General features: G+C 45.8%; 1 protein-coding gene across 1 annotated transcript in view; it reads right to left on the reverse strand.

The window, feature by feature from the left end:
• Positions 1–6,924: 6,924 nt before the first annotated feature.
• LOC134957830 (flavin-containing monooxygenase 5-like) overlaps positions 6,925–20,760 on the reverse strand; it is a 55,279-nt gene continuing 41,443 nt past the window's right edge. Inside the window, exons 5-9 of the mRNA XM_063940030.1 lie at positions 16,904–17,046; positions 11,628–11,824; positions 10,532–10,887; positions 10,355–10,427; positions 6,925–9,938 (exon numbers count right to left, since the gene is read on the reverse strand). Of these exons, the coding sequence (XP_063796100.1) occupies positions 9,593–9,938; positions 10,355–10,427; positions 10,532–10,887; positions 11,628–11,824; positions 16,904–17,046 (1,115 nt within the window). The 3' untranslated portion in view covers positions 6,925–9,592. The remainder of the gene's footprint in view (positions 9,939–10,354; positions 10,428–10,531; positions 10,888–11,627; positions 11,825–16,903; positions 17,047–20,760) is intronic.

The raw sequence follows: 20,760 nt of genomic DNA on the forward strand, positions 1-20,760 counted from the left end.
CGCCCAGCATCCACTACGGACTCCGAGAAATAGAATTATCGGTAAGTAAATTCTTATTTTCTCTATCGTCCTAAGTGGATGCTGGGGTTCCTGAAAGGACCATGGGGATTATACCAAAGCTCCCAAACGGGCGGGAGAGTGCGGATGACTCTGCAGCACCGAATGAGAGAACTCCAGGTCCTCCTTTGCCAGGGTATCAAATTTGTAAAATTTTACAAACGTGTTCTCCCCCGACCACGTAGCTGCTCGGCAGAGTTGTAATGCCGAGACCCCTCGGGCAGCCGCCCAAGATGAGCCCACCTTCCTTGTGGAGTGGGCTTTTACAGTTTTAGGCTGTGGCAGGCCTGCCACAGAATGTGCAAGTTGAATTGTGTTACAAATCCAACGAGCAATCGACTGCTTAGAAGCAGGTGCGCCCAACTTGTTGGGTGCATACAATATAAACAGCGAGTCAGATTTTCTGACTCCAGCCGTCCTTGCAATGTATATTTTTAAGGCTCTGACAACGTCCAACAACTTGGAGTCCTCCAAGTCGCTAGTGGCCGCAGGCACCACAATAGGTTGGTTCAGATGAAATGCTGATACCACTTTAGGGAGAAAATGCGGACGAGTCCGCAGTTCTGCCCTATCCGAATGGAAGATTAGATAAGGACTTTTATAAGATAAAGCCGCCAATTCAGATACTCTCCTGGCAGAGGCCAGGGCTAGTAACATAGTCACTTTCAATGTGAGATATTTCAAATCCACCTTTTTCAATGGTTCAAACCAATGGGATTTGAGGAAATCTAAAACTACATTTAGATCCCACGGTGCCACCGGAGGCACCACAGGAGGCTGTATATGCAGTACTCCCTTGACAAAAGTCTGGACCTCAGGGACAGAAGCCAATTCTTTTTGGAAGAATATTGACAGGGCCGAAATTTGAACCTTAATGGATCCCAATTTGAGACCCATAGATAATCCTGATTGCAGGAAATGTAGGAAACGACCCAGTTGGAATTCCTCCGTCGGAACCCTCCGATCCTCGCACCACGCTACATATTTTCGCCAAATGCGGTGATAATGTTTCACGGTGACTTCCTTCCGTGCCTTAATCAAGGTAGGAATGACTTCTTCTGGAATGCCTTTCCCTTTTAGGATCTGGCGTTCAACCGCCATGCCGTCAAACGCAGCCGCGGTAAGTCTTGAAAAAGACAGGGACCCTGCTGTAGCAGGTCCCTTCTCAGAGGTAGAGGCCACGGTTCGTCCGTGAGCATCTCTTGAAGTTCCGGATACCAAGTCCTTCTCGGCCAATCCGGAACCACTAGTATTGTTCTTACTCTTCTTTGCCGTATGATCTTCAATACCTTTGGTATGAGCGGCAGAGGAGGAAACACATACACTGACTGGTACACCCAAGGAGTTACCAGTGCGTCCACAGCTATTGCCTGTGGATCTCTTGACCTGGCGCAATATTTGTCCAGTTTCTTGTTGAGGCGAGACGCCATCATGTCTACAATTGGTCTTTCCCAACGGTCTATTAACATGTTGAAGACTTCTGGATGTAGACCCCACTCTCCCGGATGAAGATCGTGTCTGCTGAGGAAGTCTGCTTCCCAGTTGTCCACGCCCGGGATGAACACTGCTGACAGTGCTATCACGTGATTCTCCGCCCAGCGAAGAATCTTGGCAGCTTCTGCCATTGCACTCCTGCTTCTTGTGCCGCCCTGCCTGTTTACATGGGCGACCGCCGTGATGTTGTCCGACTGAATCAACACCGGCTTTCCTTGCAGGAGAAGTTCCGCCTGGCTTAGAGCATTGTAGATTGCTCTTAGTTCCAGAATGTTTATGTGAAGAGACTTTTCCAGACTCGTCCATACTCCCTGGAAGTTTCTTCCTTGTGTGACTGCTCCCCAGCCTCTCAGGCTGGCGTCCGTGGTCACCAGGATCCAATCCTGAATGCCGAATCTGCGGCCTTCTAATAGGTGAGCCTTCTGCAACCACCACAGAAGTGACACCCTTGTCTTTGGTGACAGGGTTATTCGCAGGTGCATCTGCAGATGCGACCCTGACCATTTGTCCAACAGATCCCTTTGGAATATTCTTGCATGGAATCTGCCGAATGGAATTGCTTCGTAAGAAGCCACCATTTTTCCCAGGACTCTTGTGCATTGATGTACTGACACTTTTCCTGGTTTTAGGAGGTTCCTGACCAGATCGGATAACTCCTTGGCTTTTTCCTCTGGAAGGAAAACCTTTTTCTGAACCGTGTCCAGAATCATTCCTAGGAACAGCAGACGAGTTGTCGGGATTAAATGGGATTTTGGAATATTCAGAATCCACCCGTGTTGTCTTAGCACCTCTTGAGATAGTGCTAAAGCTGTCTCCAGCTGTTCTCTGGACCTTGCCCTTATTAGGAGATCGTCCAAGTATGGGATAACTAATACGCCTTTTCTTCGAAGAAGAATCATCATCTCGGCCATTACCTTGGTAAAGACCCGAGGCGCCGTGGACAATCCGAACGGCAGCGTCTGAAACTGATAGTGACAGTTTTGAACAATGAACCTGAGGTACCCCTGGTGTGCGGGGTAAATCGGAACGTGTAGATACGCATCCTTGATGTCCAAGGATACCATAAAGTCCCCTTCTTCCAGGTTCGCTATCACTGCTCTGAGTGACTCCATCTTGAACTTGAACTTTTTTATGTAGAGGTTCAAGGACTTCAGATTTAGAATAGGCCTTACCGAGCCATCCGGCTTCGGTACCACAAATAGAGTGGAATAATACCCCTTTCCTTGTTGTAATAGGGGTACTTTGACTATCACCTGCTGAGCGTACAGCTTGTGAATGGCTTCCAACACCCTCTCCCTTTCGGAAGAGACGGTTGGTAAGGCAGACTTCAGGAAACGATGAGGAGGATCCGTCTCTAATTCCAACCTGTACCCCTGAGATATTATCTGCAGGATCCAGGGGTCTACCTGCGAGTGAGCCCACTGCGCGCTGTAATTTTTGAGACGGCCCCCCACTGTCCCCGAGTCCGCTTGAGAGGCCCCAGCGTCATGCTGAGGTTTTTGCAGGAGCCGGGGAGGGCTTCTGTTCCTGGGAAGGAGCTGCCTGTTGGTGTCTCTTCCCTCTTCCTCTGCCTCGTGGCAGGTACGACAAGCCCTTTGCTCTCTTATTTTTGTAGGAGCGAAAAGGCTGCGGTTGAAAGGTCGGTGCCTTTCTCTGTTGGGGAGTGACTTGAGGTAAAAAAGTGGATTTCCCGGCAGTAGCCGTGGCCACCAAGTCTGATAGACCAACTCCAAATAACTCCTCCCCTTTATACGGCAAAACCTCCATGTGACGTTTTGAATCCGCATCGCCTGTCCACTGTCGTGTCCATAAGGCTCTTCTGGCTGAAATGGACATAGCACTCATCCGAGATGCCAGTGTGCAAATATCCCTCTGTGCATCACGCATATAGATAAATGCATCCTTTATTTGTTCTAACGACAGTAAAACATTGTCCCTATCTAGGGTATCAATATTTTCAATCAGGGATTCTGACCAAACTACTCCAGCACTGCACATCCAGGCAGTTGCTATAGCTGGTCGTAGTATAACACCTGCATGTGTGTATATATTCTTTTGAATAACTTCCATCTTTCTATCTGATGGATCCTTAAGTGCGGCCGTCTCAGGAGAGGGTAACGCCACTTGTTTGGATAAGCGTGTGAGCGCCTTGTCCACCTTAGGGGGTGTTTCCCAGCGCGCCCTAACCTCTGGCGGGAAAGGGTATAATGCCAATAACTTTTTTGAAATTATCAACTTTTTATCAGGAGCAACCCACGCTTCATCACACACGTCATTTAATTCTTCTGATTCAGGAAAAACTGTTTGTAGTTTTTTCACACCATACATAATACCCTGTTTTACGGTATCTGTAGTATCAGCTAAATGTAACGTCTCCTTCATTGCCAAAATCATATAACGTGTGGCCCTACTGGAAAATACGTTTGAATTTCTACCGTCGTCACTGGAATCAGTGCCCGTGTCTGGGTCTGTGTCGACCGACTGAGGCAAAGGGCGTTTTACAGCCCCTGACGGTGTTTGAGGCGCCTGGACAGGCATTAATTGATTGTCCGGCCGCCTCATGTCCTCAACTGACTGTTTAAGGGAAGATAAACCATCACGTAATTCCACAAATAAAGGCATCCATTCTGGTGTCGACCCCCTGGGGGGTGACATCTGCATATTTGGCAATTGCTCCGCCTCCACACCAATATCGTCCTCATACATGTCGACACCACGTACCGACACACACCGCAAACTCACAGGGAATGCTCTAATGAAGACAGGACCCACTAGCCCTTTTGGGGAGACAGAGGGAGAGTCTGCCAGCACACACCACAAAGCGCTATATATACAAGGGATATCCTTATATTAAGTGCTCCCTTATAGCTGCTTTAATATATATATATATATAGCCATTAATGTGCCCCCCCTCTCTGTTTTACCCTGTTTCTGTAGTGCAGTGCAGGGGAGAGACCTGGGAGCCGTTCTGACCAGCGGAGCTGTGACAGAAAATGGCGCCGTGTGCTGAGGAGATAGGCCCCGCCCCTTTTTCGGCGGGTTCTTCTCCCGCTATTTTTCCAGTCAGGCAGGGGTTAAATATCTCCATATAGCCCCTATGGGCTATATGTGAGGTATTTTTAGCCTTGTATAAGGTTTATATTTGCCTCTCAGAGCGCCCCCCCCCAGCGCTCTGCACCCTCAGTGACTGCCCAGTGAAGTGTGCTGAGAGGAAAATGGCGCACAGCTGCAGTGCTGTGCGCTACCTTATGAAGACTGAGGAGTCTTCAGCCGCCGGTTTCCGGACCTCTTCACGCTTCAGCATCTGCAAGGGGGTCGGCGGCGCGGCTCCGGGACCGGACTCCACGGCTGGGCCTGTGTTCGATCCCTCTGGAGCTAATGGTGTCCAGTAGCCAAGCAGCAAATCCACTCTGCATGCAGGTGAGTTTACTACTTTCCCCCTAAGTCCCACGTTGCAGTGATCCTGTTGCCAGCAGGACTCACTGTAAAGAAAAAAACCTAAACTAAACTTTCTCTAAGCAGCTCTTTAGGAGAGCCACCTAGATTGCACCCTTCTCGTTCGGGCACAAAATCTAACTGGAGTCTGGAGGAGGGTCATAGGGGGAGGAGCCAGTGCACACCACCTGACCTAGTAAAGCTTTACTTTTTTGTGCCCTGTCTCCTGCGGAGCCGCTATTCCCCCATGGTCCTTTCAGGAACCCCAGCATCCACTTAGGACGATAGAGAAATTAAATGTAATGTATGGGAAATTCAAACTTTAGTGATTGAAGCACTAAATATAATCAGGGAAAAGGAAGTAAATTGTTAGACATAACAGGTAACTTATATTTTACTTTAATTAGGAATATTTCAATCTTGTCATATTTCAGTGTCTATGGTTGTTAATACTTTTGCTGATGAGACTCATCTTATATTGTCTATGTCATAAGGAGTCAAATGACTAATACCCAGAGGCGTAACCGCATCGTGACTAGACTGGTAAATGTCCATGGGCCCACAAAGTGCAGTGGCCTCCCCAATACTAGCCACTAAAGGGTCTATTTATGAAGCAGTGAAAAGAGTGGAGAAGTGAGCCAGTGGCTACTCTGTATAATTTAACAGTATGCAAATTATCAATGTTACTTCAATGCTGATTGGTTGCCATGGGCAACTTCTCCACCTGTCACTTCTCCACACTTTTCACTGCTTCATGAATAGACCCCTAAATACGTTATTTGTCAATTAATTTCTGTGTACACGGTACTATTACATGGATTGGTAGCCCTGTTAGTTTCACAGCTGCTGCAGTGCTGCTGAACTTGGGATGCAGCAGCACTCAGCTTCTCCTTCCTGTATAAGCCTGCCCCCAAACCAACTAGCCAATGAGAGTCTGGGGGCAGGCTTATAGTTATACAGGAAGGAGAACTGAAGCTGAGTGCTGTGTCATGAGGGCACACAGCACTGCTGATCCCAGGGGTCAGGCAGTCATCACACATATTACATGTAACATTAAAGGTATGCTTAGATGTTTTAACCAACACCCCCATCCCCATGCTACAGTATGTGTGGTCTGTGCTGCAACCCAGAGGCAGCAGCCAGCACACAAGGTTTTGATTCTGTCTGCTTTACTAAGGCAAATGCAAGTGCCACCAGGGCCACCATCAGGGGGGTGCTGGGGGCACAGCTGTCCTAGGCCTGGCCTCTCTGACAGAGAGGGAAGGGCCCGGGCAGTTCATGCCACCCTCCTCACGCCCCTGTTTGTCCCCATCCATGTCCCCGTCTGTCCGCTGCCCTCTATTGACAATGTCCCTCCCAAAATGGCCACCATCTCAGAGGAGACAGTTATTGAACATACTAGATCCTCTAGTATCTTTAATAACGGTCTCCCCTGAGGCAGTAGCCATTTTGGGAGAAACTATTTCTATAGTTAGAAGCATACAGGTGCGAACAGAGGCCCCCATCTGGACTGCAGGCCCGCAGCGGCATGTGCGGGAATCTCCTCACAACGAGCAGAAACCCTGACAACGAGCAGAACTCCTGACAACGAGCAGGTACTGACAGCATTAATGTGGCAGCACAATATGGAGTCAGGGGCATTACTGTGTGGGGCATAACATGGTGACAGAGGCATAACTTTGGTGGCATAATATGGTTTCAGGGACATTTCTGTGGTGACTTAATATGGTGCAAGGGGCATAATATAGTTCTGTATTTTATTTTATTTTATTTAAAAAAAAAAAAATATATATATATATATATATATATATATATATATTTTCCAGGGTGGGGGGGGGGGGGGGAGAGCGGACAGGCTGCCTATTTTGTCAGTCCTAGGCCCCACAATTTCTGGTGGCAGCCCTGAGTGTCACCATTAAAACAATGAAAGAAACCTGCTACTTTGCCACAATATGTTTTATTCAGGTAAAGAGCATCTATAATCTCAGGTAAAGCAGTAGTACAGTATACTTTATTAGCATTGAAATTACCTTTAAACAAAGCACACATGTTGTACACTTTGTTTTAAGCATCTGTTAGTACAATATACCTTATTATATAATCAGAAACCACTATATATAAGAAGTTAACCAGTCATCAGCAACCTTAAAGCAGAACAATGCAGAATTTAGTTTAACACGACTGTGAAATGATTTAAAGTGGATAATTGTGCAACACTCAGGGGAAGAAATGTGCTTCCAAAAATATAATGTGATGGAATGTGACAGCCAGGCACAAAATGTGACTGCAATAATGTGAGGTCTCACAAATGTTCAGGTGTCCTTATAAAGTTGAGAGAAAGGTGTGTGCTGTCTAATATTCTAGAGTTGTCCAGGCAGAGTGGAGTGTAACTACTACTGTAGACAATTACCATATAAAGAGCAAAATTTAAAGTTGGGAATAAATCCAGACTGTTGGCGGCATTTTATAACGTGAATAAACCATGTTGTGCTGCTGTGAAAGGAAAATGTAAAATGTGGGAAGAGATTTACATTAACACACCGGTATCTGTTACTGTGAAACCCGTGTGTTTCATGTCCAACAAGCAGCTGCAGCTCCAGGACTACAGTGCCATCCAAAGTGTGCAGGGGGAGAGTTGGACAGGACATATAAACATACATGTGAAGTTGTATGTAACATATGTCCTGGCTCCTCCCCGGGAATCAGCAGCCGCCGCATCATGGAAAACACTGCTCAGCCTGTCAACCGTCATGTAGCACGCACTCAGCCTCCTGTGAAATCAGCCAATGGGAGTCTGGGGGCGGGCTAAATGATGATTGACAGGCTGAGCAGTGTGTTCCATGCTGTGGTTACTGCTGATTCCCGATGAAGGAAGACAGGACATATATTACTTACAACTTCACATGTATGTTCATATGTCCTGGCCAGCTCCCCCTGCAGCCTTTGGATGGCACTGTAGCCCAGGGGCAGCAGCCGCCACTGCTGATCAGTATTTGTGTGTCTCCTCCACCCTCCCTTCTATCTTTACTGCTACAGAAGACAAGGTCATCGCACCAACTCTTCCTCTACCAATACCCACTCAACTTGCCTCCTCAGTCTACTGAATAATTATTAAAAAAACTCAAGCTGTATGTAGTGACAACAATACTTAGAAGCATTTACAATTAGGTGCGTGAGTTTGTGGTAAAAATGACAGTGGCTATCGTGACTATTTTTTCATTAATGTAGGTATGCTCCCTACTGACTGAAAAAAAACAGGTTGAGCTACAGATGTGCCCAGGCTCAGCATTACTAAAATCGTGGGTCATTTCCCACAAACAGAATGTTCTCGGGCACTGCGCACATACCTACAGTACAATCTATAGGATCACATGGGAACCACGCTCCAGTGAATTTGCAGTGCATGGGTGAGAATAATTGCAATCACAGCATATACACACCCATGATCCATTGGCGGGATAGAGTGTGGACACATCTGTCATTTTTCACATAAAAAATTGGAGATCAGCCTGTACCACCAAAAAAAATATATATATTGCTTATTGGTATATATGTCTATTGTTGTTCTAATTAAACATATTTTGTGCTTTGAAAATGCTGCATACTGTAGGGCTGATTTGTTCTTTATTTTAAAATAGTAACAAAAAAAATATTTACATACAAACAGAAAAAACTGAAAGGTTTATAAAAAGTGATTTGGGGTTATTTGACACAATTTTCTAACCACAGTGATGACATATAGTTATTGGCCCAATTAAGCTCATTGAAACTTCCAATTCCCTAATTAGTCATTATGGGGGGGGGGGGGGGGGGTGTTCAAGAATTTCTGAACCTAGTCCCGACATTTTTAACTTTAAAATAGGGATTTTCCCTGACTTTGCACCTGCTCTAGGGCTGTGAGAATTTTTCTCAGGCTGCTAAATAGGGAAAACCTTTTATGAAATTTCTGCTCGCAATTGAGTATTCCCCTTAGCACTATTATATACTGTATAACGTATGGTTCGTTTATAATACAGGAAGCATCCTTGGGCTTCTTTATGACATAGTTTAGTGCAATGTATAAAGACACACTGTGGGATATACTGTATATACTAAGGTGTGGGAATTTAGAAGTGGAGATGGTGCCCATAGCATCCAGATTCTACTTATTGTTTCTTTAGCACCTTCTAGAAGATAATAGCTAGAATATGATTGGTTGTTATGGGCAACATCTCCACTTCTAAAAACCTGCACCTTAGTAAATATACCCCTGTGAGTCAGTGACCTATAACAGCTAATCAATCAGAATCTAGCTATATTTCCAGACTGCAAAATGAAAGATAACATCTAACTAGTTGCAATAGGTTGCAACCTATTTGTATTATGAGCAAACAAGGACACTGTGGATTCCTTCTATAAACTTCTATTTCATAGTTAATTGTATTTTGACAGTACTTAAAGTTTTTGTTTGCAACTCACTTTAAGTACAGTGACTTGCATTAGCATTTATCCAATTTCAAGTAATAGTCTATCAAATAATGGGGAACACATATCACTGATTAATGAAAGCATTTCTCTATATCTACTCTGCTCTAAAAGTTTCATCTCTCTGTATTTGTTAGCCAGTTTACACAGAGAAATATATGGCAGCAAAAAGAATCAGTATGCCAATGAGCTTCAGAGCAAAAGGGAAGAAACTGTGAGCAGAGTCATTATTCAGGACACGGGTCTTTGTGGGCTTGACGATACGGTCGTGATGAGTTAAAATGGCTTTCCTGGCACCCCTCCACTGCCCTGGTCCACACAGGCGGTACTGGAAAGGTGAGCATGGGCCAAAGAACATCTGCCAGGCCAGCTTAGGATCCGTCAGGAAAAACTTCAAAATATTAGGCTTGCAGCCTATCTCCTCTGCGATTTCATCCATGTGTGGCACATAATCCACTTGTATGGTATGACGATCACTTTTGACATACCTGGAGAAGGTGGAGTGGAAATCATTATGCATAAAGTGTTTAAAATATATAATTTTCCTTTAAATGGTCGGGTAACCATCAAAGAACAAGGGGGAGATTTAACTAAGCTTGAAGGGAGGTAAAGTAGAGAGAGATAAAGCACCAACCAATCCGTTTCTAGCTGTCATTTTACAGGCTGTGTTTGAAATTGTCAATTAGATGAATGGTTGGTACTTTATCTGTCCCCAAGCTTTGATAAATACCCACCAAGTCTATTCAGAATGTCAAAACTAAGAATAATACTACAGGAAGAAGCACTTGCTTTGGCCAATTAATTTTTACTACTTAAAGTTAAAATGAAACCTGAGACCTCCTAGGCCCAATAAAACTGCTATTTTAATTAAGGAACATACTATTTCTATTAAAAAAAGGCCCACCTTTTCTGATTTTCTTCTTTTCTCTTGTTTATTTCCATCTTCATGTCATGCATGGATGGTAACTGACTCAGACCTGAAAACAAATAATGTGGAAAATATATTATATCAATAATGATGTGTGTTATGAAGTTAAAATCACACAGGAAAAATATTAAAATTAAACAAATAAATCTATACCTTTAAAGACTCTTGTTGCCCAGCGCGTTTGTATCTCAGAAACAGGCATTATAGCACCAAGAGGTTGGATGTAGCCAATGCAAGCTAGCGTATGTTTTTCCAGATGTGGAGGAAATACCATTTTATACAAGGACATTTCATTATTTTCCACCTTTAGGATAGACTCATCAAAGAAGGGAAATGATACACGGTATCCTGTGGCAAAAATGACAACGTCAATGTCTTTCTCAACTGTGCCATCTTCAAATATGACATCGGTCTCTGTAAACTGTTTTATATTAGTCTTCATAAGAACTTTGCCAGCGATAATGCGATTGGGGAGATCATCACTAATTGTAGGATGTTGGCTGAGGAACCTGTATAATTGTATAAACAGAGACATAATGTATAAGTATTTGATAAGAAAAAAATAATAAGCAATTCAAAATGGTAGACTACTATCATTAATTAGAACTTTTATGATGAGCAATAAAGTTGAGGTTAAATTTAGAATTCTGAGAATATTTGCATCCATGTGAGGGCAGCACGGATGGTGTCATGGTTAGTATTACATAACTGCCTTTCAGCACTGAAGTCTTGTGTTTGTTTCCCACCATGGCCCTGACTATGTGGAGTTTGTATATTTTCCCCTTTGCGCGTGTGGGTTTCCTACATGTACTCCAGTTTCCTCCCACGTCCCAAAAATATACTGGTAGGTTAATTGACTCCTAACAAGAAATGAACCCTAGCGTGTATGTGTGTGCATGTGGTAGGTAACTTAGAGTGTAAGCTCCACTGGGGCAGGGACTGATGTGAATGGCTAAATATTCTCTGTAAAGCGCTGCAGAATATTTGTGCACTATATAAATAGCTAGTAATAAAATAAAACACTTTAAAGAACCAATAAACTAGGGAACATAGATAGTAAGCTCTTCTGGGGCCGGGACTTATGTGAAAGGGCAAATATTCTCTATAAAGCGCTGCAGAAAATGTGTGTGCTATGTAAATAACTAGTAATAAATAAATAATGTGATGTTTTACATCATTAAAATTTTTCTTTAGAACACAAACGTGCCATAATTCCATATTCAGAAGAAAGAAAAGGAAACATCTGCACCTGTGCTGTGGTTTTAGGCCAAAGTTGTCATGGTCAACCCTGGAGTTGACTTTATGCTCCAAAAAGGCATTTGCCAGACTCGGAAATGCAACTTGAATAATGCTGTAGAAACGAGTGAAGAGGACTATATCAAATGGATAGCCCTGATCAGCAACACGGTGTATTAGCCATGCTCCTCTCCTGGTGCTTAGAAAAACCTGGAAAATAATAGCAGACAAGATGAATGGTGATTATCATCAGGATACTGTTTTGTTGATTCTGTTGTAAATTTTCTGACACAGACATGCATTCTGTAAATACTGTAATTCATAAAGGGAAGATTTATCAAACCCCTTAAAGAGGATATGTAGGGGCGTTGTCCATAAAAACCTGTCAGATTCTAGCTATCTTTAGCTTGTACGTTCCATAAAATAATAGCTCTATTCAGATTGGCAACACCTCTGCTTGTCCTCTTTATAAGGTGTAATAAATATCCCCCTCAGTTACCAGACACAATGGATCACAAATGGTTTTAAGAGTACACAGAAAATGCCACACTACACATACTATATGTAACACCCACATAAACGGACCAGGTTCGGGTAAGATCACAGAGGCAGGGCTGATTTTACCCCTCAGACACAATGACCACCCACAACAGGAGCAGAACTCCTAGAGGCAATGGAGTCAGTTGTCGCTGGGCTCCAGCTGTGAAGGGGGCACCTGGCTCCTCGATTGTACCCTTAGTGTGCACTTGGACACCCTAATGTCAGGTACCCCCCCCCCCCCCCCCCCCACGCCAGCCGGCTCACCACATGTGGCCACTAACCGCACTCTGCACAAGTTGCATGCCGTACTGCGCTTCCTAATTGAAGCAGGCTGTCTGTCTTCCCCGCTATATACCGAGCTGCCCTCTGCCCACCTCCACCCTCTCACATAGTGCTGTGATCTGTCTCTCCTGCAGCGTGATTAGGACAGGTTGCGCTTGTAAGGAGGCCCATGGATATCAGTGACCAGGAAATTTCATTTGACATCTGTCAATAATACCCTCTCCATGGAGGCTGTCGGCTGATTTGTGAGCACTCCATACGGGGCTGGAATTTTTAGATGGGGTACCCACATTGTCAAATATTGTCCTGGCCGACCTACTGTACCCCGATTCATGGGTCTAAGTGGTGGCGAGGCCTAATGCCGCAAAGTTCCCACCACATCACAGAAGCCTAGCCAAGTAGTGTCCCAGTCCCGTCCTTCCTCCCTCCCTCCCTCCCTCCCACCCACTCTCTCTCTCTGTCTCTATCTCTCCCCTTTCTTCCCCTCTCTTGCGCTGCTCTTTGTCTCCCTTTCTTTCTCACCATCTTTCTGTCCTTGACATTCTCTCTCTCTCGCTCTCTCTCTCTCTCCTTGATGCTATCTCTCCCTAACACCCTATCATCTCTCCTGCTCACTCATCTCCCTCTCTCTCTCTTCCTCTTGCACCCCTTTATCAGTCCCTCTCTATCTCCCTCTTTCTCTCCAACACACTCTCTCCCTCTATCTTGTCCCCTCTGTCTCTCTCCTTCCCTACCTACCTGACACCCTCTCACACTCCCCCTCCCTCTCTTGCACCCCACTCCCTCTTTCTCTCCCTGTTATGATCTCTCTCCTTGATTCCGTCTCTCCTTTACACTAGCCTCCCCTCCCTCTAACTGTCTCTCTCCTCTTTCTCTCTCTCCCTTTTCCTCTCTCCCTGACACCCTCTCTCACTTTCTCTCTTGCTTGTGCCCCTCTTTCTCTCCCCTCTCTCTCCCTTATACCTTAATGCTCTCTCATCCCTCTCTCTCTCTCTCTCTCTCTCTCTCTCTCTCTCTCTCTCACCACCCTCTCTCTCTATTGCTCCTCTCTCTCTGTGTCTCTCTCCAATCTATCATTCTCTTACATCCTCTCTCTCTCCCTGACACCCTCTGTCTCTCTTGCCCCCCACATTCTCTCCCTGTCTCCCTGTCTCTCTCCCACTCACTCCCCCTCCCTTTTCCTCTCTCCCTGACACCCTCTCTCTTGCTCCCCTCTTTCTCTACTCCTCTCTCTCCCGAACACTCTCGCTCTCTGTCCCCTCTCTCTCTTTCTACATTTATTTATTAACAGTTTCTTATATAGCGCAGCATATTCCGTTGCGCTTTATAATTAGAACAACAGTAATAGAACAAACTGGGCAAAAACAGACAGACAGAGGTAGGAGGGGCCTGCTTTCAAGCTTACAATGTATAGATCACCCTCTCTCTATTGCTCCTCGCTCTTTCTCTCTATCCTCTTTCCTTCTCTCTCTGACATCCTCTCTCTTTCCCCCCTCTCTTTCCCTGACACCCTCTATCTCTCTCTTGCTCACTCCTCCCCCTCCCTATCTCCCTGACAGCCTGTTTCTCTCCTTCTCTTGCTCCCCTCTTTCTCTGTCTCTTTCTTACTCCTCTCTCTTCCTGACATTCTCTCTCTCTAAAACCCTTTTTCTCTATCTCGCTCTCCTCTCTTTCTTCTTGTTACCCTCTCTCGCTCCCTTGCTTCACCCTATTTCTCTACCTCTCGCCCTGACACACTTTTCGTCTCTATCTCACTTCCCTCACTCTCTCTCTCTTGCACCCCTAAAGGACAAAGTAGTGACAGTGGTAGGGTGCAGAGTAAATTTTATTGGTGAGGCCCCCACACATTTGTAGCCCCGGGGCCCTCACTAGCCTTAGTCCAGCATTATGTGTGTATGCAGCATTGCTACTGTGGGCTTTATGTGTAAGGGGCACTACTACTGTGGCCATTATGTGTGTACGCAGCATTACTGCTGTGGGCTTTATGTGTAAGGGGCACTACTACTGTGGGCATTATGTGTGTTAGCAGCATTGCTACTGTGGGCTTTATGTGTAAGGGGCACTACTGTGGGCATTATGTGTACAAAGGGCTCTACTGTGAGTTTTGTGTATAAGGGGCACTACTGTGGGCATTATGTGTGTAAGCAGCAATGCTACTGTGGGCCTTATGTGTAAGGGGCACTACTACTGTGGACATTATGTGTGTAAGCAGCATTGCTACTGTAGGCTTTATGTGTAAGGGGAACTACTACTGTAGGCATGATGTGTGTAAGCAGCATTGCTACTGTGGGCTTTATGTGTAAGGGGCACTACTACTGTGGACATTATGTGTGTAAGTAGCATTGCTACTGTGGGCTTTATGTGTAAGAAGCACTACTACTGTGGGCATCATGTATAATGTGTATAAGAGGTACTACTGTATAGTGTAATGTGAATAAGTGGCACTACTATGTGTTGTAACGTGAATAAGAGGCACTACTTTGTGTCGTAATGTAAATAAGGGACACTGCTAAGTGGTGTAATATAAATCAGGTGCTACTTACTGTGTACTGTGAATAAGATTGTGCTACTGTGGCGCAATTTGCATTGGGGCTAATATTCTTTGTGAGACCACACCCCATTATTTCGGCAAAGTTGTGTGCTGTGGCTGGTATAGAGGAGTCAGTTAAAATACTAATAATTTATCTTGGCTCCAGGCAACTGGGATGAAGTTACATCCCTGACACATAATACAGGATCCAACTCCATTTTATTATAACACATAACAAGATAAGATAGCAATGGAGCATCAACAGGAAAACTACTTGCTTGTTAACATAATTGGAAGCACAAGTACACCAAATTCCCTAAACTGTGGATCAGAGGTGTAGGGTTAAAACAGATGGGGAGCCTTCCCCTAATATCTTGTTTTAATAGGGCACTTAGAGAGGAAGGGGAGCCTATCCCCTTTGTTCTATCACAGTTTAGGCAGAGTTTTGAAGAAGATGATAACAGGGGCAGAGTTTTGCAGTGAAAGGGGTAATGGGCAGAGTTGGCAGTGGAAGAGCATTAAACAGTGTGTCTCACTACCCTGCAGTTACAGCTCTGCTGCCCCACGACTCTCCTTAGACTCTGCTCCGCAGCGCGTCTGGGATGCTGCGCACCGTGCCGGGCTGCTGTAGCTTGCACCTCCTCTGGTCCTTCAGTGGCTTCCATCTCAACACCCGCCTGAATTGGCTGTCCAGCAGGAGTCTTCTCCATGTCCTTCTTGGAGCTTCCCTTGCGCTGCCTGCCTGTGCTGCAAGGGTCCTCTCACAGGATCTTTATGACCGCAGCTCTGGAAACTTTCAGCTGAGGTCTCTTCAGAGGTCTTTCCCCTCCATCAGGGCTGTCTCTAGCAGCCTGGTCCGCATACCGGGTCTTGGTCCTGCCGGGTTGTGGTCTCTGGGGTCTTGTTCTCTCTCTCTGGCAGCAGTGGTTCCAATGCTCTTGCCCACCACAGTAGTAGCTTCCATACAGGCAGTCCTGGCCACCCTCTGAGTCAGTAAGCAGGGATCTCCACAGGGGTCCTTGCATCGGCTCCACCCAGCTGGGATCCTCACACTGCAGCAGTTCCATGACAGTGCCACAGCCGCTGACCCCACATATCTCTCCTTCCATCTCTGTTCTCCTGGCTGCTAGTCACCCACTCTCCTTACCAAACCCCACTCCGCCTTCCTGGTGGGTACATTAGTGCACCCCTCATAGGCAGGCTCCAATCTGTATGTTTTTCTGAACTACTGTACATGGATGCTCCTGCACAGGTATCTTCCCATCTGTGTCTCCTCTCAGCTGCTTCTTTTTATCCCTCCTGCTGCTGCTTGGTCCGCCTATCCGTATTGCTATCCTTGAAACCTGGACTGTAATAGAAGAGTTTGGGAAACTCTGGTATAGGGTAATTTCATCTCAATAGATAAGACATTGCAGGCCCCAGAGCAAACTATGGGGTCAAGGTAACAGACAAAAAAGGAGGAACTGCAGGAGAAATCAGTGATTTCCTTCTTTTTAAATAGGAGGAAGCACAGATGGAAAGTGGCGGAACAAATATTGAGGACACTCAAGCACCTACAGAGCTGGCTCCTATGACTTGACATAGAAACATAGAATTTGATGGCGTATAAGAATCACTTGAGCTATCCAGTCTGCCCATAAACATCCACACACCTACACACTGGGGTTCATTTTTGTTTAGAGCCAATTAACCTACCAGTATATTTTTGAATTGTGGGAAGAAACCCAGGCAAGTACAGGAAGAATATACAAACTCCATACAGTTAGGGCTGTGGTGGGAATCAAACCCATGACCTCAGTGCTGTGAGACAGTAATGCTAACCATTACACCATCTGTGCTTCCGCCATATTTGTGATTCACTAACAAACCACAACTTGAGATTCCGAACATCAGAGAGCAGCACCTACAGTAGTCATATAAGTTCCTCTAATAAGTACCTGTTTAGCCACAGCGCTAAGCTCCACCACCAGGTCCACTGCCGTGTTTCCAATACCAACCACTACTACTCTTTTGTTCTTGAAAGGTTCTGCAGTTTTGTAGTCACGACTGTGGAAATACGTGCCTTTGAACTTGTCAATGCCTGTGAACACCGACAGATGACAGTGAGAAAGCAGCAGGAATAAAACAGTGGGCCAGATGTAATGATGTCCGAGACGGCTGGAGGTGTGAGATGCTAGCCGATCTCACATGTTTTTTTAAAGGGGCAATAACCTACAATGCAAAACCATGCCTTGTAAATGATTACCCCTTCAAAAATCATCCAAGATCGGTCAGCATCTCGCACCTCCGGCGATCTCGGGTGTCATTACATCCTGGCCATTATTTTCTTTAATCTTCTCTTTAAAAGGGGTTGGGTCTGATATATTGGCGGTCAGGATGCCAAAAGTGTCATCCCAATGGTTAGACTGTTAACACTACCCCCCTAAAAAACCTAACCCTAATCCTCCCTTACTGCAGTCTAAACCTAAACCTCTCCCCCTCCACAGCCTAACCATAGCCCTCCCTGGGGGTGCCTAAACCTAACCACCCCTTCCTGCAGCCTAAACCTAACCCTCCCCACCCTGCAGCCTAGCCCTAAACCTAACACCCCCATCACCACCACCACCACCACAGCTTACCTCTCCGGTGGCCCATCACACGATACCAGCAGTCTGGGATCCCGGAGGGCAAGTATTCCGGCACCTGGATTGTGATCCTATTTGGGATGCCGGTGCTGGCATTCTGAGCAGTGTCGGGATTCTAGCATCGGTATTTCGAGTGCCGGGATCCTCACCGCCGGAAACCTGACCGAATCCCTTTAAAAGAGATTTGCAACATGTGCGATCTAGACCTTAGAATTTGTTTCTGGGGTACATTGATTGTCAGATATGTCTTTTATTGAACTGGGAACCTAAGCTCCTTCGGGTCTTAGAATAATTTCACACTGACATTATTACTAAAGGACAGTTTGGCAATTTTCACTGACTTACAGCGAATTTGCAGCGGAACAGGGGCTTTATAATAGTCGTCAATGGTGGTTTTAAAAACGCTGTCAAAACCAAGGGTCAGTAAATATTGTATTTTTGACTCCAATTCCCAAATGGCTAGTGAATGTACGATTTAGATGCGTCATATGATGCATTGTGTGCACATTGTACGTGTTTTGGGTATGATTACGATGTGATGGGTCGTATGTCGCATCCTCAGATCATATGTGCAGCCATATTATCCGTCGTAATCGTATGCACATGATACCTTGGGGGTAATTCAGATCAGATCGCTACGGTGCGTTTTCACACAGTGGGAGCGATCAGATCCGAACTGCGCATGCACCGCACTGCACCGGCGCGATGGACTGCTGCTACGGGGTTCGGCGCCCTGTGACGGGATTGTGCAAAGGATCCATTTGCACGGGCGTTCACAAGGAGATTGACAGGAAGAGGTCGACTGGAGGTGGCAACTGGCCGTTTTCCAGGAGTGTCTGGAAAAACGCAGGCGGGACCAAGCATTTGAAGGGAAGGTGTCTGACAACAGCTCTGGCCCCGATCAGCAGGATTCCATTGCAGCGGCTGAGTAAGTCCTGGGCTGCGCAGAGACTGCACAAACTGATGTTTGTGCAGCTCTGCTACAGAAGCGAATGCACACTTGCACAGCATTATCCCCTCCCCCTGTAGGGTGTGAGTACCTGATCACAGGGCTGCAAAAAATGCAGTCCAGCGATCAGATCTGAATTAGTCTCCTTGTTTTATGCACATACAATGCATCTTATACGATCAGCATCAATTCTGAGTGGCATTTCCTTCCAGATGATCATGCGCTTTTTGTGAGGAACACAATCCATTGATAGATTGTATGCTTCTTCGTATGCACACAGAACTCTAAATTGTGTGCTAGGGGCACCCGGGGGGATTGAAGTAAATCTTATAAGGAATCGGATTGGATACTGGTCATCCTAATGTATGGCCAGCTTAAGCGTGTTGAGCTAGCAAGCACCCCCCCGTTCCCACACAAAGATGAGAGGGACTGGTGAGTGGAGAGATACAGAGAAGAGAGAGATGGGGGGATGGGGGGGGGGGGGGTGTTTGGCTGAGGTGACCTGGAGATATTAGGTGAGATGGACAGTGATGAAAGAAAAAAAGAAATGAGTAGGGAGGGATGGAGGGACAGATAAGAGAGACAGATGGGGTGGCAGTGTGTGTGGTTGGGGATAACATACAAAGGTGGTGGAAGCAGGGGCGTAGCCAGAACTTTGTGGGCCCCATAGCAACATTTTGAAGGGGCCCCCGACCCAATGCTTCTAGAGAGACACTTCCCTGCAGCAGTTAGTTTTATGCCATATGATAGTGCCCTAGTTAATTTTCTGCACCATAGTAGAGCCTTATTTAATGTTATGCCCCATAGTAATGCCCTAGTTTCTTTTATGAATTGCAGTAGTGCTTAAGTTCACCCTATGTCACATTTCAGAGCTGCCAGTACACATTTTGCCACACAGTACCCCCAATTCACATTATGCTATATAGTGCTCCCTGTTCATATTGTGCCTTATCACAGTGCCCCGGTTCATATTATATAACATGAAAATACCCTCCAGTTCATTTTATACCACACTACAATGAGCAGATACAGGGGCATACCTAGATATATTGCAGGCCCCAAGGAAAAAGTTTAAAAAGACCCCTACGTACCACCCAATGGCGAAAAATTTATATAACACATGTAACTGTGACAGGGAAGGAGGCCACTCTCAGCTCTGGGCCCCACAGCAGCTGCACTGCCTGCACCTATGATAGCTATGCCTTTGGGTGGAATGCACCTGTTAGTGTTTGGAGCTGGTGCCCACCAGTTGCAGATGAGAGGAGACGGGCTGCAGTCAACGTAGGTTAGAGTATTAGCAGAGTAATCTGTTGAGTATTACAGTGGGGCCAGTAACCTATTTCCTTGAGGATGGTGGACTGTATCGCGGTCCACAGCCTATTAGCAGAATGCAGTGGAATGTGCGTGTGAAGGACACTTGGTGTTAATTGTATTTATCTATATATGTATTTGGCCAGCATGTGTACAATGTTGCACAGATGAATGGTGCCGGTGGCAGTTAGTCCACACATAATACATCTTAATCAGGTTTTATGGTTATTTAACGAGGTGGTACAACTCGTACCATAGAGACACAGGGGTGAACAGGTATAATAACTATATGGTGCAGCCTGGAGGACAAGGGTATTGCTGGGCATTTTAGTGTGCTGAGTGGTAAGATGACATGCACTCAGTGGCGCTATAACCAGGAAGCAGTGTAGACAGGTGGCGTCATCAGCAGGCAGAGCAGGTGAAGCAACAGTGTGAAAAAGAAGAATTACATTTCGCGACAGTGTCACACTGATTGCCCATCCAGAATTTCTGACAATCGAGACTCTGGATAGATGTCCTAAATTCCAGACTGCCCACAGTAATCTCAGATGGGTGGATAACCTTATGGAGGGATACAGATGGGCTTCGTCACTGCCTACTGGTTAGAATGTGTCAGACCACCCACCCCCCCAATAGGTGTGGATCATTAGATAGACAGTGTCTAGGTCGACAATGTTTAGGTCGACCACTATAGGTCGACAGTCACTAGGTCGACAGGTCAAAAGGTCGACATAAGGTTTTTTTTGGTGTCGTTTTCTTCGTAGAGTGACCGGGAACTCCAATTAGTGCACCGTGTCCCCTCGCATGGCTCGCGAGCTTCGGGCAAGGTGCCACGCTCCGCTACTGCTTCGCTCGGCACAGATTACCGTTCCAATCGTAGTCCACGTGGATCGTTAAGTATGAAAAAGTT

This window comes from Pseudophryne corroboree, chromosome 9 (assembly GCF_028390025.1).
Source record: "Pseudophryne corroboree isolate aPseCor3 chromosome 9, aPseCor3.hap2, whole genome shotgun sequence".
Lineage (NCBI taxonomy): Eukaryota > Metazoa > Chordata > Amphibia > Anura > Myobatrachidae > Pseudophryne > Pseudophryne corroboree.